At 41.0% G+C, this 27,782-nt stretch overlaps 1 protein-coding gene across 1 annotated transcript; it reads right to left on the bottom strand.

The window, feature by feature from the left end:
* Window positions 1–187: 187 nt before the first annotated feature.
* On the bottom strand, window positions 188–24,909 carry LOC140224427 (E3 SUMO-protein ligase ZBED1-like). The gene is made up of 8 exons (XM_072299335.1): window positions 22,616–24,909; window positions 11,399–11,644; window positions 9,634–10,091; window positions 7,948–8,318; window positions 6,906–6,968; window positions 5,674–5,860; window positions 4,065–4,175; window positions 188–1,694 (listed from the first exon to the last, which is right to left on the bottom strand). Exons 1-8 carry the CDS (start codon window positions 22,879–22,881, stop codon window positions 1,354–1,356), a joined length of 2,043 nt encoding a protein of 680 aa, XP_072155436.1. The 5' UTR covers window positions 22,882–24,909; the 3' UTR covers window positions 188–1,353.
* Between the last annotated feature and the right edge of the window lie 2,873 nt (window positions 24,910–27,782).

Below are 27,782 nucleotides of genomic sequence, written 5' to 3'. Positions count from 1 at the left end.
GTTCTTTCTGCGTACGACGTAGAAGCCCTCCCTATCATCTATCACCACGGTCGTTTATTTGTGTTCATAGTACAATGTTAATTAAAGCGAAACAACTCAATATAATTTTTAACGGAACCTGTAAAGTTTTTATTATTATTTTATACTTAGTTATAGTTTTATATATGGTTTCTTGTGCTCGTTACTTGATGGCCTGACAAACAGGGCTATGCCCTAGTCATTAGAAAAGAGAAGAAGAAGAAGGAGTAACGTTTTTGGAAATGAGAACTTGTGTTGCCTAGACGACCTACAGTTTTCACAAAAAATGACGAATCTTCTGTGGCTTCATTTCGGCAACTAAACTAGGACTCGCGGATGGACCGGAACATTTTAACGGTGAAACTACCGGACCACGCTAATCGTTTGCGGTAGGTATGTGAAAATCTCCGCTCCTATTTGATTTTCTTGAAGAACTAACTGATGTAATTGCTGGAGTTTTCATACAGGTTTTTTTTGCATAGGGAGGAATAATCAAGGAAAATTTCAAAAATTGACGTTGAGTTGTTTTTCACTTAGGAAATAAAGTATGGTAGGAAGCCTGCAACGTGGCAAGTCGAGATACGTCGTCCGGGGGCCTGCTGGATGCCTCCCCCGGAAAATTTTTAAAAATTTACTGCACTTTACATGCAATTCAAGGCCCCTGACCAATTACCAGGTACGCTTATGAGGAAGGAGTGGTTTTCTAGCCTACTTTCAGAGAACCTCACTGCTCAGACTGAGGTAGTTGACTGTATCTCTACGGTATATTTACAGACTTTCCTGGATTAGAAGAAGAAAAAATTAGGTGCAGTCCAGTTTCCACCCTAAAAGACTTCCCTACTTTTAAGACAATTAATGAAAAATAATAAACCACGTATGAAACCAAAAATGCACTTTATAATAACAAACAAGAAACTAAAGAAACTCTTTATCTGATTGATATAAAGTAATACCTTATACTAACAAGATAAGGATTTTTTACTTTAATTTTGCCATCTCCACCTTTTCCTGTTTTATTTGTTTCTTTCAGTTTCATTTTTTCCCCATAGTCAAAGGTATGAAGAATATCTTAGCAGGGTATTCCTTATACCAATGAGAAAGAGGGGGGGGGGGGGGGGAATTAAAGTGAGGCAACAAAATAAAACATGAAGAAGCAAAGATGCCAAAATTAAAGTAAGAACAAAAAAATAAAAAAGGAAAATAAATATCACAGCCGGAATAAAGGTAAAAAAACACAAATAACAACACTAAAGAATTAACATACTTTTGCGTATGAAAACGACATTAATAAAGACAGATACGAAAAAAGAAGATAAATTGACCGTTATTTCTAACTTATTGTGGGACCGGAACGAATCTCTTGTTGATGGCAAGAAATATTAAGTCACGGGCATGTGAGCCGGTCAGGACGGAGCGATCCTCCGAGAGGATGTTACCGCCGCAGCTGAATACCCTTTCAGAGGACACGCTAGTCGCCTGAGCGGCCAGATATTTTTCAGCAAGTTTTGCCAGTCTTGGGAGAGTAGTTCTTTTCTCCGCCCAAAATTTCAACACATCCTCATCGGTATGAAGTTTTTGCATGCTTTCGTAGCGATGAAGCTCTGCTCGAGCCAGCTCCTCTGATGATGGCATCTCCTCCTCCTCCTCATCATCCGACCCGAAAATCTTTGAGAAGCCTGAAACAAAAGAATGAATACAAACTGTAACAATTAGATCGCGTTTACGGATATTCATATAAAATCAACAAGTTAACGTTTAATTTTTTGGAGAATCGCCCTTCTAAATTGACGCTTTTATGGACCATGGAAGCATGCCACTTCTCGCTTGTCGCGTTCGTGAATAGATACGTGATAGTCATTTGCATTTTAAGTCTCCCATGTTCTATGCTATATGCATGAAGGTCATCAATCAATGTATTCAATGTATAGTAGACAGCAATTTCCGGCAATTCGCGATGGGCATGTATTTCAACTCGTCACCTCGCAATAATGTGCATCGTAGTAAATAATTCATTGATATACAACATGAAAAGCACCACCTCGCCATGGCGCGCCTTCAAATCCCGGTGATACTCTCCACCTTGACGAGCAGTTGGTTTAGTTGCCTATCCGAAAGAAGCCCGGCTACGGTCACTGATGTCACTACGCTCACTCGGGAGTATGCTAGTTTCGTATGATTATTGAGCTTGATAGAAAAAACGATAGACAAAGAGGACGTGGGAAGTATGGAGCGATCCTATTAGTTGAAACGGGTTGTTCTTACAGATCAAAGGGAAAACGATTGAGTAAGTGTACGGGCTCTTCTTGGTTGCTGTTAGTTAGTCTATTACTTACTTCCTTTGTCCAGCGCAACCATCCATTTTAACCAATAGGCTCCCTCCATACTCCCTAAGTTTTCTTTGTCTATCGCTTTGTCTATCAATTTCAATGATCAACCCGGTGTTTACCATACATTGAAGAGGGAAAAGACTTCTGCTTGAATTTCAAGCATAACAATCAGCACCTTTTATCTTTTTCCCGTGGTTTTGAATTTTAGGTTTTTTTTTTCTTTTAAAGGCCTAGATGATACACACGGCGATTAATCGCCGCGAGTGAAAGACGAAAGCCAACGGAGAGCCTTGATTTCGATATATTGACGTCAATGGATCGAAATCAAGGCTCTCCATTGGCTTTCGTCTTTCACTCGCAGCGATTAATCGCCGTGTGTATATGGGCCTTAACAGAAATAGATCCCACTTCGCCGGCGATTGCCACTTCCCTGTGAAAAATTCAAATGTCATTAAACACTAAATTATGGAAATGAAGCAGAGCTCCTTAGATGGGAAAAGCATGAAATAGGAGAATGTGACAATGTGCTGCAATACAGAATTCGTTACATTCCCTGTAGAGGTGGATTGTAAGGGTGCAATTATAAATTATACGTCACACCGGTGGATTTTGAAGTGGGGCTCATGCTGTTTACGGTTTCCTGAGTAACGGAGATAGATAACGCTTGCGCTTGCTGGAAATCAGGAGCGGAATATTTCAAAATTACAGGATTCAAGTAAGGAGACGTATGTCCAAGATATTGTGTGCAATTTAATTCCTACGAACCTGATCCCCCCCCCCCCATTCCCCCCTGGAAATATTTTGCCGTAAGAATTCAATAGGTATTCACACAACGCTGACTTCCTCCTTCCCACTGAGATATATTTGAGTGCAGACCTATATCCTCCCCCTTCCTTTTCCGTTATTCTTTACATCTATGCAGTAAACACGGGATTCATACATCTAATATATCTACACCCTTTGACACTTGTGTCCACTTATCGACGGTGAAACTTCCAAACCACGTATCGCGGCTTACAATGTTGCAGATTTCCTGGTGTATTTCATTTTATAAATTGAAAACTACTCAACGTCAATTCTCACAGACTTCAATTGTTCTTCTCCTCTCTGAAGAGAAAATTCTACAAATAATTCAAGGAGAGAAAATGATATGATTTCCTTCAAGAAGAATGCAATAGGAGCGGCAATTTTAAAACGCCGCGAACGAGATACGTTGTTTGGGAGTTTTACCGTGGTTATGCTTTTTACATATACCGTCGCTCCTCTAACGTAAGGGCGTATCTCGATATCGGTGTGGACTCTGAAAAGAATGAGTATACATGTAAAACGGGCCTCATGTGGAAAACGAGATACGCCCTTACGTCAGAATAGCGACGACACTTCAATGGACGACGCTGAAAATGCTAAAAATGTTGTGTTGGTAATACCTTAACATATTTACAAAGTTACCTCAATTGCGGACAAGAATGGTGTGATCATCCAAGTGGATTCTTCCACCGGCGGACTCGGGGTGCGAAATGAAACGAGCCCCTTTCATGAGAATAATTAAAACAATATGGACGAGGGATAGTCAATGTGGGAAAGAGGTCGATTTTGACGTATGATAGTAGGATTGACGCCTACTCCCGATAGATTTTCGTTGATTTTTCTGTAAGTCTGACAGTCGGCACCTCAAGAAGTGCAAAAATAGTAATTCAATGAACTCCGAAAACGACGTACCTTTCTTATTTTTCTTCCTTTTTGGTTCTATTCCTTCTTCCGGCGTCGCTGAGTTTTCCAACATTAGCATTTCGCCCAAAATCGCATATCGGGCGTCTTCCAATAAATCCTCTGCGGAAAAATAGAATGAGCATTGTAATAATGTTTTATGTAAGAACAATATAATAACCTATGTCATTTTTTTCTTATTTGAATCGATCGCTGTTCCAAGAACCGAACGACGCGAAATATAATTAGGGTGCTTCGATGGACGCCATATCTTGGGTCAGAACGGCATGCGATATATCGCATCGATTGGTACCATTTTTTCAGCTCCTAGTCATTTTTCTCGAATTTTCAGATCGGAATTTTACTGTCAGGAAACGAAAGAATCCACTTACCAATTCTGACCAAAAAAATTCAACGTTATTAAGGCGTGATTTTTTTAGTGGAAAAGTATCCCATTCGATTGTAGTTTCGACATCAGTATCGAATGGGATATTTTTCCTCTAAAAAAATCACGCATTTATTACGTTGAATTTGTTCGTCAAAATTGATAAGTGAATTCTTCATTACTCTCCTGACAACTGAATTGGGATCTCAAAATTCGAGAAAAATTATCTGCAGCTGAAAAAATGGAACCAATTGGTGCAATATATTGCATGTCGTTCTGACACCAAATATGGCGTCTATCGAATCACCTTAAAGTTTGAAAAAACAAGTGTCGTATGATAGTGCTACAGCCCATTCCTACATTCCTTTCGAAGAGCAATCCTTACAGAGCTTAAAGCAGAAAAGTACAATGGAATTGGCGAAGCGCTAAATATTCAATAGATGCGGATTTCATTTACACATTTTCACACGAATTCACGCGTTTCAAGTGTCCGCTCGATTTAGATCATGAAAATGCACTACTATTCTTGAAATTCTTCTTGATTGTTCTTAAATTATTAAAGGGTCGCCGCAAGACATTTCCAAGGGATTCTTTCAAGATCAAGTTATATTGTTTTTTCAAATACAAATCAGGCGTGATTGGGGACATTTAAGGCTCGTAACGGAACTTAGCACTGCCAGACTTCAGCTACTGATGCTAGACGTAAGGTAGGGGCAAATCAACCATTCTCCTGAAACTTGTCGTTTTCATTGCTTTTTAATTCAACCAAGCAAAGCAATCAATTAACAATGCCATCTTAGTTATCAGAAGTTTCAGGTAACAGACTTTCATCTATTAATTAACAGTAAAAGTGTGAGTGTCATGCTTCTGAGGGGCTGGAAGTGTCATTAATTAATTTTTGGAGAAAGCTGGTATCCATAAAAATGATGCAATTTCAAATTCGTGCCCAGATTTTATAGATGGGCCCGTCTCCGAACCTCTCAGCCTTTGGCCCCCACAGACTGTACCTATGAATGAGTATATTGTGTGAATTCCCTCTGTTAGTATGTAATAATTATGTCGTTAAGATTAATGTAGATTTTTCCTTCTTCGTAACTTTGTCATGTGACTTGCGACGTCACGATCCATTTCCAATAATATAAACTCTGAGTGCGGCCCGCAGGTATTAAAAATCAGCAATACAAGTTATATGACGTGTGTTGCGTCCTCATATTGATATTGTCTGAATTGACTTACCACGAAGTCTGCCGCGGAACCGCGGATCCATGAAAGCACACTTCGCCAAGAAGTTTCGCGTTTTTAGGCCTCTTTTCTCGGCGACAGTGAGGCTGCCATCTTTTTTCTTTTTCATATCGGCCGGCGGATCGTACCGGGCCTCCAAAGCCGACATTATACACTCAATCAGGTGTTCCTTAATGCTGAACTGAAAAAACGTGAAAAACGTCAGATTAGGTACATGAATCATTCATCACTTCAATAATTTGCGGCGCGGCGCGGCGCATTTTCTCAGATTTTCCATTCTTTAGTTTGGATAACGATGAACGATGAAATTATAAAAAATACTGCAAAATCAGCTCACTAAGCACTCTCCGATGAAGCAATACAATTTTTGTGTGCAAATTCTCCATTGCGGATTCTGTACTCACGGCACTCACCTTGCGGCCAAAAATTTACGATACATAACTCTGCAACGCTGTCGCGCGGTAACGGCGCGCTATGGAGGTTTCAGCTGTTCAGCTGAGCTGTAGCCCTGAGAATTTCCCTGACTTGGAGTAAAATTTCCCGACTTTTCCGGAATTTATGGGTTATTTTCAAATTCCCTCCCTTCTCCAGGGTTTCATAGGGCCCTTGAAGCCCTGATCCGTTAACTTGAAGGCGAACTTGATCCCCTATTCCCGTTTTCAGTGAAGCTCCTTTTAGCGTAAGAGCGTGGCTATATTTTCGCTTCTGGAACTGATGTCCAACGTCCATATCAACATATTTTCCCAGGGGGAGATGCAAGGAAATGTTACTGGATGTTTCGCTGAAATTTTCATCGAGGACACAAAAATTACCACGAAATTCACTCGTCCTTCGGACATGAAGCTAAACTAAAATGCCTGATACAGCATTTTCAACTTGTGAGCCGCTTAAATTGCATACATTGACTTGAAAGCGAACTCGATATCTCACTCTCGTTTTGAGTTATTCGGACGTGACTACTAGAGGGATGCTCCATTCTAACTTTTGCAACTTATCTCAATGTCGATATCAAAATATTTTCTTGCGAGAAGAATCGAGTCAAAGGTAAAGGGCGTTCCTTTGAGGAGGTCACTGGAAACACGAAGATTACGATTGACGTTCCGCGTCTTTCGGACATGCAGAAGGAAAAAGCGAGACTGAATTTGAATGAGGTTCTTTAGGTTCATTTAAATATTGGTTAGCCTGTGCCAATTCCGTGCAAATAATGAATACTTCCAGTTACTTACTGGTTTTTCCGTTGTTATCTCTGGCGATTCTTCATACTCGTCAACAGCTGATGGATTTGTTTCCTGAAAGAAACAGAGAATATTGGAATGAAACAGGGATGTTATGTTCGGAGAAATGGCGGGAATTTCAAATTTAGCGGAAAATTAAACTTAGCGGGAAATGTTGAATCTAGGTCTGTTAGTAGAATAAGTGAATTGAAGGTATGCTCCTTTGCTACAGACCATCCAATAGCGACGAAACACTTAGTTCCGTTTCGTTTCTGTCTTGGCGTGAAGTTTGAAATAAATGCCGATTTTTTCATTCGTTTTTTATTGCTTCAATCGCTCCCGGCCAGAGGGAGATTGGACAAATGAGAGTCGGGTACAGTGTTTGAAACTCACAGGCGCCAACGCGCCTTATGCGCCTAAAAAATGAAGGCTATGCGCCAACGTGGCCCCTAAAAATTGCCCCCTGAAAATCTGGATTATCATAGGAAGTCACATAAAAAAAGAAACACAAATCTATTTGAATTAAAAAAAACTCGGAATTTTTAGCAGTGCAAATGAAAGCTTTTTCTATTCTTCACGATTTCATTCTTAGTGATTTTGTCTTCCCAAAGTTACAGCTACTTACTACTTTTGTTGCAAACATCTTGCATCTAACTTTTCACTAAATGCGCCGTAATATGTAGGCAAAAAGTAAATTTGGCCCCTAAAAAATCTTCAATGGCGCCTAAAAATCGGGCTTGATGCGTCACATGGCTCCTAAAACTTAACCGTGAGTTTCGAACACTGGTCAGGTATGAAAATAGTTTCATTTTTTTGGTCGTTCTTTTGTGGACCTGGTTCCGAACCTGGACCGTTTTGGTTCTTTTGTGTGTTGGGCCGCGTAGCGGCCAGGGGACATAGTCCCCTAGTTCAGAATAAAAACCTACAATCGTGTGTGCTATCTTGCCAACTGCCTCCCAAGTTTGCTCCCATTTCATTAGCCTATCTCCTATCACTTAAACCTCAGTTTGGCTCTTTATACATATATTGATGAGAGCGGATATTAACTACTCACCATGGGTTCTTCCACCTCCACGACCTGCTCCTGCGCGACCATTGACGACTCGTTATTTGGCTCGTTTATCTCTATTTTCTGGAGAAGCTTGCGGATCCTTGGGAGGAGACTGAGTATGGCACTGGCCGTAACATAGTTTTGCCCTGCCAAATGCTCACTGATCTCTTCCAGGGGCTGTAACATCTTCAGGACACACTCGGAAACGATAATTTCTTTAGGGGTCAGGAGGTCGTTCAAGTATTTAGCCCCTTTGTCGTGGCCATGGACCACCTTCACGATATGTTCGTGCTGCTTTACGACACCACGAAGAAGTCTAGTCTTACTCCACCAGCGCGTATCGCAAACGCTGGGCAGCGTAAGCATTGCCATACCTGAAACCACATGAGGAAAAAATCGAATGAATCATCGGTGGGAAACACTGGATGAAACTAAACTGAAAGTTTTCAAATACACCTACGGCTGAAAATCTGATATTTGTAGCTCTGCGAGAAGGCATTGTTTTTTCCTTTTTAACGAACCACCACTGTAAAAATTACATTTTTCCATTGCCACCTCGAACGACATTCCACCATCCTCCGAGAAAAGAAGGAAACACAATAATTTTATTTCCTGTAGTACGATTCATCGCTCAAGAAACTAAGGATGAACAATTCTCGTGCAACTCTCATAAGAGTAGTTGGAAAGTTTTTCCAAGAAGGCAATTGAAAGATGGGAATTCTTATTTACTGGTTGCTAAAAGAAGGAAAGGCCTCAGGTATGTTGTTGAATGTTTCAGTCTGAAAAGGTAACCTATTCATATATAAAATTTAAATTGCTTCTGAGGGACGATTTAAGGTCACATACTTAGTAAACGCCAGTATATGTATTACTGTTTTGCCACTCCAGCATTCATTGAAAACTCGACAGGATAATAGACACGCATTCAGGCGAGTAATCAACGCGTGTTTCTCACCGAAACAGAGCAAAATTGAAAAAGATACTGCGAATAACTATTTTTGCTTTCAGCAAAATATAGGCCCTGAGGACCCTCATATTGCCATCACAGCAATTGAAGGGAAATCTCACGAAGAGAAATTTTAACACACAAGTTTGGTAAATACGGGAAGTAAAACACAAAGTAACTCTAGCATTCGGTGGGAAATTTCAGCAGAAATGCCAGCTGGTTTTCTTGAAGGAATGTATTAAAAAACTAGTGGTAAATACCAACGTCGCAATCGGAGGAACGAATTTTTCGAGGCCCTCCATTGTTTTCTGCGCTAAACTCACCGCAAAACTCAACCAAAATCAACACGAAATGTGTGCTGGCTTGTGTTTTACTTCCTGTATTAACCGAAACTAACCCAAGAGGACGAATATTTTATCAGTGTGGACACGCAGTGAGGAGATTGATCAACGTATGTTTCTTGGTTTTCTACAGTTGATCGTTTTGACGTTTTTTATTCACTCATCGTTATTATTTAGGACGAATTAAAACATTTATACTGTGTCGAGTCTTCATCGATAAGGAGGGATTGTACCGCCTTGCGCAAACACATGAAAATCGCTGGCGCATCATTTATAAAAAAAAAATGACGTGATCCATGTGATGAAATTCGGTTCAACAGAGGAGGAAAACATGATAATGAACTATGCATCGTATTCCAGTTGCTAGAGTAAAAACAGAATAATTCGCGCAAAATTATTTACCTGCTTCTTTCAAGGAGGAGGCCAAAGCAAGCTCGGCTTTCGTCGAGGTCGACACGAAAAAGCGAAGTCGGAGGCATTTCGTCAGGATTTCCTTTATAATCGGGTGGGCGAAGAATTTATTTACCCCAACATTTGAGGTATGCCCGAAACATGGGATGAAATTTATATGCAGTAATTCCATGGCTTTTGCCACGTTGCTCCCGTTGTCTGAAGAGCCTGCTGATATGGCATTTAGAGGGATCTGCCATTGATCTAATACCTCGGTGATGAAGTCAGCGATATTCTCAGCCGTATGGGAATCTGCCACGAACTCTCCGCAATCAAGGCAGGCAGAGATGAATTGGAAGTTCTTCGTTAAAAAATGTATGGTTACCGTAACAAATTCTTTTTTTGGCATCGCCTCAGTCGCTGTCCATCCATCCGCAGTGATGTTGTAGCTCGTCCCCTGTTTCAGCAAGCTGCAAAGATGGAAAGGAAAAGTACATGATCAAAGCTTCCATTCTCGGTTCCCTTCCGTACAAGCCTAAGAACTAAAGGTAGTGCCCGAGTGGCCCGAAAAAACCGTCCAGGACTTAATATGGTTGCCGGCTCTCGGGGGAGGGGGGGGGGGGAGGAGGTTTATCAACGAGGAGTAGAGACTCCCTAATACCCAAGTAGCATTTTCCAACGGAAAAAAAGCGTTATTTCGAAATGAAATCGCATTTTTTTTATGATTTTATCGACGATAAAATCGCTAGGATCACCAACATCTGACCGATTATCCTCATCTTTTCGCGATTTTATCGCCCGAAAAAATTGCGATTTTATCGCGATAAGTATAATCGCTCAGATGTTGATGATCCTTGAAGTATAGCACCGGGCACTTTTCCCTGGTAAAAAACAAAATATTGGAGGAAAATAAAAGTATTTGCTATAACCATGGATGGTGTACATCTGATGAAAAAATTAAGCTGCGAAGGTGAAAGTACCATCTCCTAAAATAGTTTCACAAAATTCACATACAAATTTTGAATTACTACTGCTCGTAATTATTATTAACTTCTCATTCTTAAAAACGTGCGTAAAATTTTCACCCTTTTTATTCTTCACTTCACTGTCCAAGACAAAATCCAGAGCTTCAATTAAAGTACGCATTTCAGATCCAAAAAGCGCATTTTCGCAGTTCAGGCGTTTTTCCGTCTACTTAAACCACTGTAATTTTGCCCCGTAGTTTTGATCCCTTTGAGCATCAGATAAAAAAGCTTCAAATTGGCTCAAATTTAATACAGCCTTTTATTTTCATATATAGCACCGATGCAAACCCAGACCTCGTCGATTTTCCGACATGACGAAAATGAGGCGCACCCTAGGGGGGGATGGAATACCCTCCACGACTGGGACCGAGGAGAGCAGACTTAAGCCGCAATCACACGCTGAATATGGGAGCTGAATGTAGCGTGAATGTGTAAGTCATCGGCCCGATGCCTGAATTTTGTGCGCGTCGCGCAAAATTCAGTAGCGATTCTCAGCGACTATCGAATAATGTCGGATTTGTCTGAACTATTCGAATAGATTTGATACACATTTGGATGAAAGTAACTCGAATTCGCAGAATTTCAGCTGTTGATGAGGGATCACTGTTGACTTCCATACTCAGCTGCCAAGTTCAGCGTGTGATTGCGGCATCAGACGCTTAGACGCTTTCGGTTTTAACTGTTTCAAAGGGTCCAAGATCCAGGGAGTAAGAATTCCTGTAAATTAGGATGCAAAACGTGCTATTACTTACTTTTTTATCACCCCTTTTGTTTCCTCCAGTATCTTAGGGGCATGTGTGTTGGTTAAGGCATGGCGCCCTGGCGGCTGGTAGTTTGGCCGGAAGCCCTTCAGCATGATTTGGAAATTGTCGTTTTCTACGGTGCTGTAAGGCAGCCCGGAGGTCACGATATAACGGGTCACGTGCTTAGTCAGCCTCTCTTGCGTCCGCAGATCAATTAGAGGGACTGACGGTTTCGTGGGAGCAGTGATTAGAATCCTTTGGGAAATAAAGAGAACAGAAACGACCTTTTTAATAACAGCAACTGCAATTCATAAGAATACGACTGAAGCTCCCGGTTAAGTAGCTTATTGCAACTGCGCGTTGCTCGTAGAATTCTCAAACTCGTTCCTCCAAGGAGTTTTGGTGATAATGGCACGTTGGAAGGAAGGTCAATTTGAATCAATGTAACGTCGGATAAAACAGTGGCGACAGTGCAGTAGTATTTCTTCAAATGTGGTATTGATGCAATGAAGTAAAAATATGGTTTCCCTCATCGGAATGGGACTCTTGGAAACGTTTGCCAGGAGTTGTTACTCATAGTGAGTGTCTCGAAAATAACGATTAGCGCATCGGCAATGTCTGAAATGCACTCCTTTCTTCACAAGTTGCGTAAGATTTGCGTTTTTTCGAGCTTCCCGCTTCGAAAACGATACCACGGCACCACAGGTGAACATTTCGTTAAAAGAGTCATTCCATCCAACCCCTGCTCACAAGGACACTTCGCAATATTTAACATAGCCGACGCCAATCCGCCAAAATACATTCGACGGGACGATGATTCTAACCAGTGGCGTGGCGTGCTTTGTGATATATCGATTGATTCGTCATTCAAACCTATGAAAAAAGATGGATTATCAGAGCGTTCGCAGCGAACACCTTAGTAATCGATTTTTTACCATAGCTTCAAATGGCGATATATCGATAATCGATCCTTCACGCCACGCCACTGATTCTAACCACCTGATAACAATCGGCTTGTTTACATTCACATTTTCTCGCGTTGTTAGATATCTGCCTTGATTGACCTCGTGCTCTTCTCAACTTGCGCTAGTTGCGCAGGGATTGAATGGAACGGCTCCACTAACGAACTGTGCTGTAGTATCGTTTTTGAACTTTTGAAGCGGGAATCTAATAAAAACGCAAATTTATTACGCATATGGTGAAGATAAGAGTGCATTTCGGACTTTGCCGATGCCCTCATCGTCATCTATATTATACAGCTCCAAGAAAAATCTTGGAAGCACTATTTCTGACGAACTGCCAGACCGATAAGGATGATCTTTACATGTAGGTATGTTATCTGTAGTAGATGTAGATGTGCCAAAAATTATGAAACCCCGAACTTTTAATGTTGTAGAGCTTTTAAAGCTCATTTCACTTAGGTCCAAGAAACGTCAAGGTGTGGGATTCTACCTGAGTGACTCGAATAAACAATAAAACAATAGAAAAGCTCGTGAAGGGCTCCTCATTCGAAGAGTTGAGGAACGGTGCATCGCTGAGGGTTCAAGGTTCAAGGTCCAAGGTATAAGGTTTAACTCATATGTACATCCAGCTATTCCTCATTATTTACAAATCTGAGTGTTACGTCAAAAATTTTGAAATCGATGCAGCTCGAACACAAACTGGTGTATTAAAATGGAAGAACATTTTTGCCTATACATATGCGTATAGGGCCCGCGAAGCGGGCCTGAGGGCGCGAGGCGCCCTCCCGGGGGTTGGGCCGCGTAGCGGTCAGGGGGCAGGGCCCCCTAGTTTTTCATACACTCTCTATGAGTAACAACTCTTATTTTTGTTTTAGCCACAGTTTACAACAGGCCCATTCGGGCTCATTTTATCGGATGTCGTCAGTAGTGAAGGCAAATGCCGACGTCGGATTTTTTAAACCGGATGTAGAATCGAGGGGCTTGCAGGGAAAGACGCACAAGTGCAGCTTTTCTTGCTTTAAGGTGATTCGTCAAGCTCAAAAGAAGTGGTCGAACTGGCATGCGATATATCGCATCTTTTCGGTCAAAAATCTCGGCAGATTTTGAATTTTCAGCAAAAAAAGGAGGATAGCCCCTGCGCATGAGCCTAAAGAATCATTCTAAACCCAAAAATCGTAAAAGTTTAGAGAAATGAAAGCAGAATAGTGTTTGGAAAAAAACCTCGCATTCGAAACAGCTATCGATTTCTGTGTCGAATGCGAGGTTTTTTTCCAAACACTATTCTGCTTCCATTTCTCTGAATTTTTACGATTTTTGGGTTTCGAATGATTCTTTAAGCTCATGCGCAGGGGCTATCGTCCTTTTTTTCGGCTGAAAATTCAAAATCTGCCTAGATTTTTGACCTAAAAGATGCGATATATCAAATGTCAGTTCGACCACGTCACTTGAGCTTGACGAATCACCTTAAGATGTGCGTGTTCAAAGTTTCAAAAATATATGAAGTGTTATGGCAAACACAAAGTTTCCACTCACCTCACGATGTTGAAAAATGTAATTGTAATAATAAATGTTTTACATGATGTATTTTAAGACTACTTCAAACAGTTGATATCTTATATTTTTAAAGAGCTGCAATTATGCTTATGCACCTTGTCCCCCTAGCCTCTCAATTGTAGTCAATGAGGAATTTTTCCGACACCTTCATAAACTTACTTGTGCCACTTTTCTGAAGGAAGAGCCTTGCCCTCAACAGGGACTCGCCTGGAAGAGTTGACGGGGAGGGGGGGGGGCATTAGGGTGCGGATTATTTTAGTCATGCCGGAAAATCGATGAGGTCCGGGTGGCAATCGGTGCTATCTATGAAAATAAAAGGCTGTATTAAATTTGAGCCAATTTGAAGCTTTTTTAGCTGATGCTCAAAGGGATTAAAACTACGGGGCAAAATTACAGTGGTTTAAATGGGCGGAAAAAAGTTTGAAGTGCGAAAATGCGTTTTTTGGATCTAAAATGCGCTTAAATGAAGGAAAATCTGACCAGCTCTTAGAGAGGCATCTAGAAGCCCATTCGAAACGAGAAAATCACACTTTTGACCCATGGGTATGAGTGGGGGGATCATTCGATAGAGATACGAGTGCAAGATAAAAAATATACACCAATTTTGTGGCAGGCTCGAGAAATAGCCTGGAAGGCAACATTGTAAAGGGCCAAGTATACTTCTCAAGGGCTAAAACAACTAATATACATTATTTCTCATCAAATTGTGCGATACATTTGCCTCTTTAACTTCGAAACACTTATTTTAATGAGTTCGATCAGAAAGTCTTAAAAGCGATCACTTAGCTGCTGGCGCGGCGCCTCAAAACAGTCAAAACCGGCTACGCCGTGACCCCCTGTCCCCACTCATGGGTCAAACGTGTCATTTTCTCGTTTCGAATGCGCCCCTAGATACCTCTCTCAGAGCTGGTCAGGTTTTCTTCATTTATGCGCATTTTAGATCCAAAAAGCGCATTTTCGCAGTTCAGGCGTTTTTCCGTCTACTTAAACCACTGTAATTTTGCCCCGTAGTTTTGATCCCTTTGAGCATCAGATAAAGAAGCTTCAAATTGGCTCAAATTTAATACAGCCTTTTATTTTCATATATAGCACCGATGCAAACCCAGACCTCGTCGATTTTCCGACATGACGAAAATGAGGCGCACCCTAGGGGGGATGGAATACCCTCCACGACTGGGACCGAGGAGAGCAGACTTAAGCCGCAATCACACGCTGAATATGGGAGCTGAATGTAGCGTGAATGTGTAAGTCATCGGCCCGATGCCTGAATTTTGTGCGCGTCGCGCAAAATTCAGTAGCGATTCTCAGCGACTATCGAATAATGTCGGATTTGTCTGAACTATTCGAATAGATTTGATACACATTTGGATGAAAGTAACTCGAATTCGCAGAATTTCAGCTGTTGATGAGGGATCACTGTTGACTTCCATACTCAGCTGCCAAGTTCAGCGTGTGATTGCGGCATGAGTTTACTCGTGAGTAGGTAAGATCTCCTTGGTTCCTATGTCTTACATTCCTCGTTGTGCGGTATACGCAATCACTTCGAAAACGTCAAAAATACCTCAATTCGGCCGTTCCTTCAGTGGTGAAATTTATTAGACACCCTGTAATGACACTGGAAGTTCGAAAATCGCTGAAAAGCAAGTCCATACCACCAGTATGGAAGGACAAATGTCAAAAAGATCCATAGATGTTTCATTGTTTGTCGCACGGTGTCTTCAGATACCTACACAAAAACCTTCAGCAAAGTTTTTGACCTCCACTTTCATTATAGGGCGTCCATTAAATTTTGATAGCGAAAGACCTGTCAAAATGAAGGTATTTTTCACGATTTTTGTGTAGGTATCTGAAGACACCGTGCGACAAACAATGAAACATCTATGGATCTTTTGACATTTGTCCTTCCACACTGGTGGTTTGGACTCGCTTTTCAGCGATTTTCGAACTTCCAGTGTCATTACAGGGTGTCTAATAAATTTCACCATTGAAGAAACGGCCGGATTGAGGTATTTTTGACGTTTTCGAAATGATTGACTCGTTTTAGTATACGGCTCAAAAACGGCTATGGTACCAAATTAAACGTGAAAGCAATTTTCCATCACCACTGATTGAGGTAAAACTTGAAATTCTCGCACGACCACCAGTCTTATCGATTAAAACAGGTCATAAAGTTTTAAAGAACCCTGCACATAGCATGGGGTCAGCGGCTTCACTATGAAAGTCGATGAAACTTTAATAGATTGATATAAAGTTCATAATTAGACGTATTTCTATCAAACAGACCTATGTGCAAGTAAGAAATATGGTGTGTGCTCGTTAGTTCTCTGGCCATAAGAGTGAATAAGAATAATGAAGCGCCAGTGACGTCAGCGGCGAAGAAACCGTCGCCGTTGTCGCTCGTGGGCTGCTTTAACTCATGAGCCCTGCCCACAACGCTCTAGTCCCATCCTCGCGGCTCATGAATCCCGCATTCAGTCGGCACATAGGTCTGTTTGATAGAATGTAATATCCCGCTTTTCCAATTCTTCAAAAGGAATCACGCACACTTTTACATTGCTTCTTATGCAGCTTCGACGAGCACACCCCATATTTCTCACCTCCACATAGGTCTGTTTGGTAGGAATACGTCCAATTAAGGGAAAGCCAAAAAATTAGCTCACTTTTGCGAGAAGAAGCCGAGATATTCGCGATTGAACCCGGACTGTTTTCTGTGCGGCGGAGGTAAATGGGCGCTCCGCGTCGCCGTCGCGTCCAGAGACAAGAGACCCTCCACTGGCCTCCTAGCGACAGGTGGAAGCTTTGACTTTCGGGGTTTCAACAATTTCTTATGGACAATTATTAGGGAGCAACAGTCATCACCCTAGTTTCGGCTGTTGACTTACCTACATGGTCGATGATGAGCTTCGGATGACGTGATGAGCCAAACAACTTTCCCAAACGTCGGCCATTTTCGGCTTGTTTGCAAAACGAAACTGCCAGCACGTTGTTGAACATCAACCATGTAGGTAAGTCAACAGTAGAATGCTGAAGTCCCGAATGCAAAAGCTTCCACCATGGCCAAGATACTAGTTGAGGGTCTCTTGTCCCTGGTCGCGTCGCCCTTTTACCTTGCTTGAGCACTTCGGCGAGGAAACCCCCTCTCCCCACCAGGTAACTACGATGTCGCATTGTTTACACTCACTCCTTTCATTAGGACGCTCCATTCGGGCTGTGCTATATGGATTTCTGTGCTTCTCGCACCTCTCACGTGTACCCTCTTTGAATCCCCGTGCGTTCGCCGCACCGCTTCACCTGCATCATTTAGAATTTTCTGAATTCCATTTTCTCAGCTGATACGCAGTGGACCCTCTATGGTTGAACTTCTATCGTGGCCCCGTAATGAAACCATTTACTTCTTTTACCGGAACTGACACGAATACCTCATTCAAACTGGGAGAGAACTCAAGAGGACACTCTGATAAGGACAGACCAATATACTTTGAACGAAGATCCGGAATTTTATTAGGAAGTTTTCAGTAAAAAAGAAGAATATTTGAGGTTTTTTCGGAAAATGAACTTCCTAAAAGGATCTCACTACATCTATACAGCTCGAATAATTCAATGGAGGCGAGAGTGGGGGGGGGGGGGGGGGGAGGGGGAGGAGAACACTTAGGTTACAAAATTGATAGATTAATAGAAAAAAAAATGTGAATAATGATTATCGTGATTAATAAACTCATTCTCGGAAATATAAAAGTGTGAAGAAGAAATACATTATTTACGTAGAGACCCATAGAAAGGTAACAGCAGCAGTTTTGGGTTGAGTGTCTCCATTAAATTCCTTCTTTGTGATGAATTGTTGATGCTTTTAACTGCGCTGATACTGTCAGGCTTCATCTGAAGATGAACTTTCTGACATTTGCTTCATAAATTTTGGGTAAAATGGGGTTAACTCAGCCTTAAGTTATTCTAGTTTTTTGAAAGGTTTACTTTCGGGAGGCTCACGATAGAGGGGGGGGGGGAATTCGCCGAAAATTGATTGTGTAACACCTCAACGACCATTTGAGAGGGGAAGATTTTTCTGGGGACTGGGGAATCGGAGCACTTTTTTAAAGATATGAAAGATGGTGAGAGTATACTCCTTTAAAAATATTGATTTTTTCCGTTTTTCTTTTAAATGCGTTGGAACGTATGCAGTTATTGGTAAATATTCTCGCAAAAGGTCTTTGTGGATTATTTTTCATATTATTTTATTCTGACAATCACGAAAAGTTGCTGAGCCTCTGACGTTGTCCCGACTTTGAGCACTGAACTGAATTAGTCGCCCCCCCCCCCCCCCCCAACAGATTCCTTCAAATCATTATTCTATACGTCACAAAAGCCTTACAAAAGTATATGCTTCTAGTGCTCTGAAGTGGGACAGCTTCAGAGGTCCATCCTGTAGCCTTCAAGAAGTACTTATACCTTAAATTGAACATTCCAGCTACCAATGTCGGAAAAATAACGCTTATGAGAGAGTTGCCATCTCGGGCAGCCATACTTGGTTTAAAACTCGTGAAATTTTTTTTTTTACATAATAACTCAAAGAAAAAATAAAGAGGGTAAAACAAAATCAATTAAATGAAAATGTATGTTGAAAGATCGCAAAAGAGGGAATGGGGAAGTAAAAACACAAGAATGGCACGGACACGGCCGAGAGAGATTATGAATAACATGAGGAGCGCTGCCTTTCATCATTATCATAGCAGATGCAGCAGACCGATCCCTTCCCGTGCCGGCGTCGCACAGAGGGCCAGGAATCGAATTTAGCTGGACAAAAGTCCATTTTGGCTTGTCCAAAAAATTCGGAAATAGACACCACTGAGCGATGAGGTATATCATGGAGTATCTGTACATCACTGGGTTTGGGGGTCTTATCACTAATAAGACTGCGATGCCAAGATTTTCCCGAGCGCGCGTGGTGTGTTTATTTATCCTATATGCTGGCTTGGTTCAACGCTCATCCAAAAGGTTATGTTCCACAAACCTTCGAGTGTTTCCCAACATAACCAGTGTTTTACCAAGTTAGATTAACATGTTTTCATTTTACTTTAAGGTATTTTTATCAATTTTGTGCATTGTATAGTCTGGTACACAAAATTAAAAACTGGGCACGAAAATGCCCTAATTTTTAGGTTTAAAGTGGTCTGCAATTTTCTGTAAAGATCTGTAAGGTTACGGACCGCTACCATGTGGTTCAGTACATCCTAAACATCTAAATTTTCATTGGTTCATTTGCCTTTTCTTGCCTTACCGTGAGTTATGAATTTTTTTGTGACGCAAGATCGAGGATTTTATGCTAATTTCTTATATTAGATCACTCACGTGCCAGGCATTGGTGATTCTTGCATGTTGGCATCAATGCTCTTTCTCATTGTAAATACACTAACGAAAATCGATTCTAGGTTAGGATTTTCGATATATATCGATTCTATCGTAGATGTGTTCATATGGATGAAAGACAGTGTTGCCAAATTGCAAGCATGTCGTATAATGGCGCTATCCTACGCTAATCTACTTATATTGTTATTATAGATGTCCATACAATTGCTGCCCGACTTCTGGGGTTAAATTATGACTGATTCTGAATAAAATTTTCTAATTCAAGGTTTTATTCCGGCTTTGCCTCTCTATCTTCTAATTTCTGGCAAAAGAAGTGCATTCTTCAAAAAAATATTTTCATTGGTTCCGCCAAAAAATACGCGACAAGCAGACGACTCCTGAATTTTCTGGACATGTCTGGAGGGTTCAAATGGTCAATTTTGTGTAAGAACACACTCCGAAATTTTAGAATTTCTTTGGTCTACTCGCAATTTTTCGCAATTTTCGGAGCAATGAGTATTTTCGTTGGGCGAGATGAGATTCAATACTATAATTACGCTGAAAAATACGCGACATGCAGACGACTCCTGAATTTTCTGGACATGTCTGTAGGGTTCAAATTGTCAATTTTAAGTAAAAGCATACTCAGAAATTTGAGAATTTCTTTGGTTCGCTTGCAGTTTTCTGGGCTATGAATATTTTCGTTGGGCGAGATGAGATGCAATGCTAATTCTGCTGAAAAATACGCGACATATATTCTCATATATTACCCAGAGATAAATCATCATTTTTCAAATTTTTTAAATTTTAAACTGAAAAATGTTGAACAAAGAAAGCAAAACTGTAATTTACTCACTAAAATAACCCTCAGAAACCAATTTCTTCTCACAAAACAATCTCGGGTACCTCTGAAGATTTGAGTGAAAAATTGCTATTAATTACCCGTTGATAAAGCAATTTTTTTTTAACAATTCTCATCAAAAACTTCAAAATTTCTTAAAAGAAACCCAAAATATGGATTCAGCGACCTAAATTACCCCTTAAAACATACATTCTCTCATATTAGTAAGTTCAGGCGCCTCTGAGGACTTTTGACCGGCTAAACTTGGCTGCTGGCCCTCCGTGCGTCGCGCCGCCGGCCGGTTTAATCTGAAATGTAGTTGCTGAAACAGAATTGACAAATGCGGGGAGAGGGAGGGGTTACGGCATTCGCACCGGCCGAGCGCGTAAACACCTATCTTCACGTGAGTGACGTGGGGTCTGATCTAGAACGCCGAGCAACGAGAGGAGAGGGGACTCAGAATTCTTCCGCCATGCTGCGGCATGATAGAAAATAGTCCGGATTCAATTGCGAATATCTCAGCTTCTACTCGCAAAAATGAGCTAATTTGTTGGCTATCCCTTAAATTTTGTATCAATCTATAAAAGTTTCATCGACTTCCATAGAGAGCCGCTGACCCCATGTTCTGTGCGGGGTTCTTTTCAAATTCTTTCAAATAGCAATGCATTTTCTTCATCAGACGGCCTAAGCTATGAACGGAACTTCTAATCGACGATCATAGGTTTAACACAAGACGAAAAAAATGGAAGTTGGTCGTAAAGTTTTCGAGGTATAACGGGTTGAAAAAACACTCGGCTCCTATGAGGACCCCATAAGACGCGCAAAAGCCTTCAGAAGTATTAAAAGATTTGTAGGGGCCATAATCATGAGCCGTAGATGAGGCGATTTCCGGTCCAAGAAGTGAGGTCTCTTTGTGTACCCCATATCTTAACGAAAAGTCCCATCAAAAGTGAGGTCACATTCCAAGCAGTGGCGTGGCGTGACGAGAATTGTGGGGGATCGATGCTGTTGTCTGAATAGGGGTTTTTTGGAAGCTCGACCGACGTAAATTTTATCGCCTTATATTCTTTCCAAAAGATCCTCCCTCTTTATTACCGCAGCAAAAATAATAACTAAGGTTAACTAAGGGAGACGAAATTTCTTTGATTTTAAAGAAGAACTTTCACAGGTGGAAAATTATCCGTAGAACTTTATGGGTAATATTCAAGAGCGCGAAGATAGATTTGACGTAAGGAAATTTTTTCCTCAAGCTTTGGCTCTTACCTACCTCACCGTGTTCTGAACTGACTATACGTTTTAGTATATTTCTGACTGTTCTTCTTCTCAACGCATTCGTGTGAACAAATTTATTACGGTACGCGCTTGAAACTCCTTTAAGTGCTCCTAAGGCAAGAAATGTAGTTCCGCAGCTCACAGTCTAGAAGGACTAATTTTTACTTCTTCTACAAGAATTAAATCATCATCTAATAATTGGCAATGGTACGATAAATATCAGTAAATAGTTCAGAGAATAGGCGTTAGAATTAAGTTCAGATGTGAGGGCAAAGCAACGAACACCAAGCAAATTTTATTACAACGCCTGGATGCAACTATTTAAGCTCCACGGATGTCCTTGTTGCATAAGCACGGAAGGCAAGGCGTTATGCTTCACCCGGTATCCACCACTAACCATTTCATCCGCGGTGCGGCAGCGGATTGTACTGCGAGAATTTAAAATTACAGACCCCATTCAATTCTTCGTTTATACTACTAAATACTAAGACATCCATTGTCGCACACATGGATGTATGATGACAGTAGCTTCTGTGTGTCAGCTTTGCCTGTCATAACGATGTGCTGGGCATGATTATTTTGTAGAGCAACCACCTCGCCTGAGAGGTATCTACATCGTACAGACGAAGAATTGTTGGCTTTCAGTCATTTTGGATCCTCGACGTTCAGTTCAACCCGCCTCCGCGGGTGAAGCGATTAGTGTCGGAAGAGACAAAATGCCTTCACTTCCGTGCGTATGAACCATGGATACCCGTTTACCCGTTGAGCGGAGACCGAATAGTTGTATCCGCCGTTTTTAAAAAAAAAAAAAAAAAAAAAAAAAAAAAAAAAAAAAAAAAAATCGTTTAGTGCTCATTTCATGCGATACTGACTGAATGTGGTATTAACGAAATTCAATTTATACATAAATGATGGAATTACTCAGGTTCAGGAAGTAGGTGAAAGAAAGCCCTTCTTCTTTGGCTGACCTCATCTCTCGCATGTCCAAAGGAATGTTGGCACCAAATTTGATAAACATATTCGAGACACGGGATTTTATAAAAAAATCCTCTCATGTCTGAAACAAGCCTCTTCATTCGCGAATTATAATCGTGCAATCAAATGAAATGACGAGTAGAATAATTTTTGGGAGACAATTAATTATTTTAAATGAAAAACAAATTGGAAATTTGCGACTGACGTTTAAGAAGGTCATTATCGGACTATAAAGGCCTTCTTCCACGCACCACCTAAATCTTAAAATTAAATTTGACTTACTCGGGCTCCGTTGGTAGAGGTTCAATCTCGTCCTCTTCTTGGCGTTGAGAGCAGCCAGGGGCCACTGACCGAAGATTGTACTCCTCCACAGGGTGGGCCGCTTTCATATGCGCCCACAAACTGGAAGTGCTGCTGCGTGCCTGCACTATTTCTTTGCAAATATTGCAGATGGCCTTTTGGCCATCTTCGTCCTTCTCAAAACACTGCCATAAAAGGGATCTCTTTTTCCTCGGCCTATTCCGGCGCGATTTCTCGCTTTCCTCCATTCTCAAAATCTAAAATTTGGAAAACTGTCTATTAATCTTAAATTACCTAAATAAAATTTCCAATAATGAAGAAAAAGGTATATGGATCACAAATAAAACGTGGCGTCTGTAAATATATTATCATTCACAATAGACACCGTATTCTGTGCATGCTCGGACGAGGGGGGCAAGAGAGCCCACCCCCCCCCCCCAAGCCTTACATCTCCGCCCAGGACATGTTAAGGATTTGACTAGGGAAGTGCGTGACGTATCTTTCATATTTGACATAGAAATTACCCTGTTTTGAGTTTTTTTTTTTTTTTTATTACTGCATTTTTGAAAAGAACAGAGTATATGGCTAGCAAGAATTGTTCTGAGATTCTTTTGAGCCATATTAACGCCTGAAGGAAAAGTGCAAAATTACGTATTTTGAGATTTCATTAACACCGAGGATGCAAAGATGGCGGCCAAGAAGATCTGCTGAGCGGCGGCCACACTTTCAACCGCACGTTTCCTCCGGTGTGATTGATGGTCCATCGTTGACGACAAAAAGTAACTAAACACATCGGAATGTTTCAATTTTCATGAATATCATGACTTCTTGGACGTTAATAAAATACCTGACATGTTTATCAAAAATTGAAATATTCTGATATGTTTTTTTAATTTCAGTCATCAAGCACGTACCATAAATTGCGCCACAAGGAACAAGTGGTCTAAAGTGTGACGGCCGCTAGGTGGATCTCTTCGGATGCTAGCTTTGCTTTCTCGGAGATGTAGGTTATAACGCAAGGTCAAAAGACGCAATTTCGACTTTTTATTCGTGGGTTAAAATTGTTCAAAAGAATCGGGAAAAGTTCCTGTGAACCGTGTGTAATTCTACTTCTCAAATATGCAAATTTAAAAAAACTACTGAACAAGGTCATTCAATCGATTTTCAGAGTGAACGGTTCGAAATTACTCCTAAAGTAACGATTATAAAATAACTCCTAAAAACGATTGAGTTTCCCAAAATTTTCCGGGAAATGCACCCCGGACACCCCTTTACTACTGAAGGAGTGGCGTTGATTCCCCTTGGTGGTGTATCTTTTAGTGCTCGTAGACCCGCAGCAATGAGGTACCTATGTGCCCCCCTCCACAAAACAACCCTTGTTCCGCCAATGATGCTACAATAGGTCTGTCGCAAACTTTTCCTACCGCATAAGTAAGACGTTTTTCAATCAGTAAATGCCTTTAAAATGACGATGAGCGCATTGGCAAAGTGTGAAATGCACTCCTAATCATAGTAGTATGGCGTCTTCTTGTGCTCCTCAGGGGGCCGATTTTTGAAATTTAATTCAATAAACGATACGAAAATTTACATTTATTTTGTGTACGTCCCGCATCATATTTTGAAGTGACTCCTCGTTTAGGCTGTACAGCGTTGCCAATTTTCCATTTTTATGCGCTGTACTCAAGGAATACTGGATCATCATGGTTCAACAGACTAGTACACCCGAGTTGGTCAACGGGACAATGCTCAAACGAAAGCTTATGGTAAGGCAAACTTCCAGGAAAAGTTTCAACTTGAAGTGAAACCTCGTTTAGGCTGTACAGCGTCGCCAATTTTCCATTTTTATGCGCTATACTTAAGGAATCCTGGATGATCATGGTTCAACTGACTAGTACACCCGAGTTGGTCAACGAGACAAGGCTCAAACGAAAGCTTATGGTAAGGCAAACTTCCTGGAAAAGTTTCAACTTGAAGTGAAACCTCGTTTAGGCTGCACAGCGTTGCCAATTTCCCATTTTTATGTGCCAAAATCAAGGAATTCGGGACTAATAGTCTAGTGAATCATAATTGAACAGACTAGTGCATCGGTCCAAGAGCTGAATACTACCCTGAGATCGAATAGAATTGCAACTGAAGGCCATCGTGAACTTTTCGAGGCAGTGTTGCCAATTTACTATTAATTTTTTTAACAGAAAATTAGGCTTCTGTCGAGATTTTTGGCGGAAAACGTACCTTCACGGGCTATAACTTTGATGAGTACGGGCTGAACATTACGACTCGATAGTAAATGAACGCTACAGACGCAGAAAACTGAATTCCGAACGCAATGTTGCGTTCCGTATGCGTTGGTTTCTCCGTCTGTAGCGTTCATTTACTATCGAGTCGTAATGTTCAGCCCGTACTCATCAAAGTTATAGCCCGTGAAGGTACGTTTTCCGCCAAAAATCTCGACAGAAGCCTAATTTTCTGTTAAAAAAATTAATAGTAAATTGGCAACACTGCCTCGAAAAGTTCACGATGGCCTTCAGTTGCAATTCTATTCGATCTCAGGGTAGTATTCAGCTCTTGGACCGATGCACTAGTCTGTTCAATTATGATTCACTAGACTATTAGTCCCGAATTCCTTGATTTTGGCACATAAAAATGGGAAATTGGCAACGCTGTGCAGCCTAAACGAGGTTTCACTTCAAATTGAAACTTTTCCAGGAAGTTTGCCTTACCATAAGTTTTCGTTTGAGCCTTGTCTCGTTGACCAACTCGGGTATACTAGTCAGTTGAACCATGATCATCCAGGATTCCTTGAGTATAGCGCATAAATATGGAAAATTGGCAACGCTGTACAGCCTAAACGAGGAGTCACTTCAAGTTGATACTTTGCATGGAAGTCTGCCTTACCCTGAGCTTTCATTTTAGCCGTGTCTAGTTGACGAACACGGGTGTCCTAGTCTACTTATGCACCGGACTAATAGTCCAGAATTCCTTGATTTTACCAAATGAAAATGGAAAATTGGCAACGCTGTACAGCCTAAACGAGGGGTCATTTCAAGGTGAAACTTTGCATGGAAGTTTGCCTTACCATAGGCTTTCATTTGAGCACCGACCGGTCGATCAACTCGGGTATACAAAAAGGGGCTAAAAAACACCACTTTTTGGCGAGGCTCTTTCTCTGATGTTTTTAGTGTATTTTCCGAAGAAAATATACTATTTTTTTGTTTTATTCTCTCTGATTGCATATTAGTAATCATATCCTCATTTCATTTCCTTTCCTTTTCCTTTTCCCTTTTCTGTAGCATCTTTGTCCTATCACAATTATTATTTTAAAATAGCTAAATTCTAAAATAGCTAAATTTCCCTAGTATACAATTGATGCTTCAAACGGAATCAATTCTTTTAATGACATTTCCGGCTAAATCACGGGTTTTCCCAGGAAGGCAGCCTCTCGTCCCTCCCGGACTCTATTGTTGCCAGATAAGTTGCTTTTTTAGCACTTTTTCCAATTCAAATCCATGTAAAATATTCACATTTATCGCACAATCTGGCAACCTCTCGAGTGAAATAGAAAAAAATAGAATCGCTGAAAGTCTGAATCCTTCGAAGTTTATATTAATGATGATAATATAAATGATGTCTGCCCGCCAAAAGTGACAAAAAAAAAACCTCCTGCAGCCTGATTGTTGAAATTTATGTCGGCACGACAAGAATCGAAAATCGATATATTACACGGCGCAGATAGGGCTATGTCTTGTCTTATCGTGCCGACATAGCCAGTTAAAGGTTCAACAATCCGGCTGCTGGGCGGAGTTTAAATCGAAGTTGGGTGTGGACGAATAATTTGAGTGATTAGTTACACGAATTATTATTTGTGCAAAAAGCCACATTTTTATCGTATCAAAGAAACTTTTCCTGTTACGAGAAAAGTATAACTAGGCGTGAGTAATTCTCTTCTCGCCGCAGCAAGTACACTACTGAGTTTAGCCGAAAATTGGGGGGGGGGGGGGGGCGCACCTACACAGGAAATGAATCCGATTAATTTCAGTAATGAAATTTTTCGGTTTCAAAAATAGCTTTCAGACTTAAGCCAAATGAGGAGCATTCCAGAAAACGGGCACATACGCGTATGTGCCCTTTTTCCGGCAGAAATGGATTCCTTGCATCCTAATGTCTAATGTACCAATTTCCCGAGTTTCAGCTTAATTAATCAATTTTTGGAGCTAACAATAAGAGACCAAGTTTTGTGAGGCTAAGTCAGGGGTCAGAGGCGTATTTCATCTATTTGCCTCTGGGTACGGTCGCCGCGACGTTGAGAAGATAGCGCGCAGGCAGGCAGGCAGGCAGGCAAGTGATAGGTACTGATAAGGATCCCTCACTACAGATGCATCGCACTGATTCTGTTAATCAACGCAAAAGCATCGGGTTCCAGGGATTGTCTCCGCGTTGCACCGTCACACGTGAATTTTCGTAATTATTAATAATTCCATTTTTAATAATTCAATTTTTAATGGTCTCTTGTGAGTTTAAATTTTTCGATTTTTTCGCGTGTTTCGCTGTCCTTTTCATTAATAATGATCGAAGATGATCCACGCACGCGTTCGCGATCGAAATTATTATTTATCAATCTAACGGAATTAATCATTTTTGCTTAGAAACTCGCTAAAGTCTCGAAATTTCAGCTTCAAAAGCCGAAACCTATGACCACCGGTCCATTTCCGGAAAAAGGGCACATAACGGAAAATTTTAAAAAATTCCTCCCATAACACTGAAAGAGGTGTAAATTTTATGAATGGTCGTTATTCATTCTAGGGTATGTGAACGTTGATATGAGTGCCCCAGTTCTGATGTATGTCATCATCAGTGGCCAGAAAGTAAGAATGAAAACTTCAAATGCGTTTTTGTCACAACGCGTTTTTTCGGTGTGTGCCCTTTTCCGGAAAGCTCCTCATAATGTGCTTTGGTAAAAAGCAAAGCTGCTGGAAAAATTGTGATCATTTTCCTCCGAATTTTTAAGACAATTTTGTTTGCAAGCTGATCTGAAATACCTAAAAATTTCAAGGAGAAATATGGATGATTTTCCTCAGGAATAATTATTTTATCCGGGGAAATTTGGCCGCTTAAATGCTCAAACTGCATTCTTTCTTATTATCGCGTGCAG

Source organism: Bemisia tabaci, chromosome 4 (assembly GCF_918797505.1).
Source record: "Bemisia tabaci chromosome 4, PGI_BMITA_v3".
NCBI classification, from domain to species: domain Eukaryota; kingdom Metazoa; phylum Arthropoda; class Insecta; order Hemiptera; family Aleyrodidae; genus Bemisia; species Bemisia tabaci.
This window is presented reverse-complemented; position numbering and strand designations above follow the sequence as displayed.

Excerpts from the sequence above, each read along its gene's own strand:
- LOC140224427 (XM_072299335.1), bottom strand. The coding sequence starts at position 22,881 with ATGGAGGAAAGCGAGAAATCGCGCCGGAATAGGCCGAGGAAAAAGAGA. Across the intron at positions 8,319-9,633 it reads CTCCTCCTTGAAAGAAGCAG|GTATGGCAATGCTTACGCTG; the intron begins GTAAATAATTTT and ends ATGTGGTTTCAG. Across the intron at positions 5,861-6,905 it reads AGATAACAACGGAAAAACCA|TTCAGCATTAAGGAACACCT; the intron begins GTAAGTAACTGG and ends ACGTTTTTTCAG.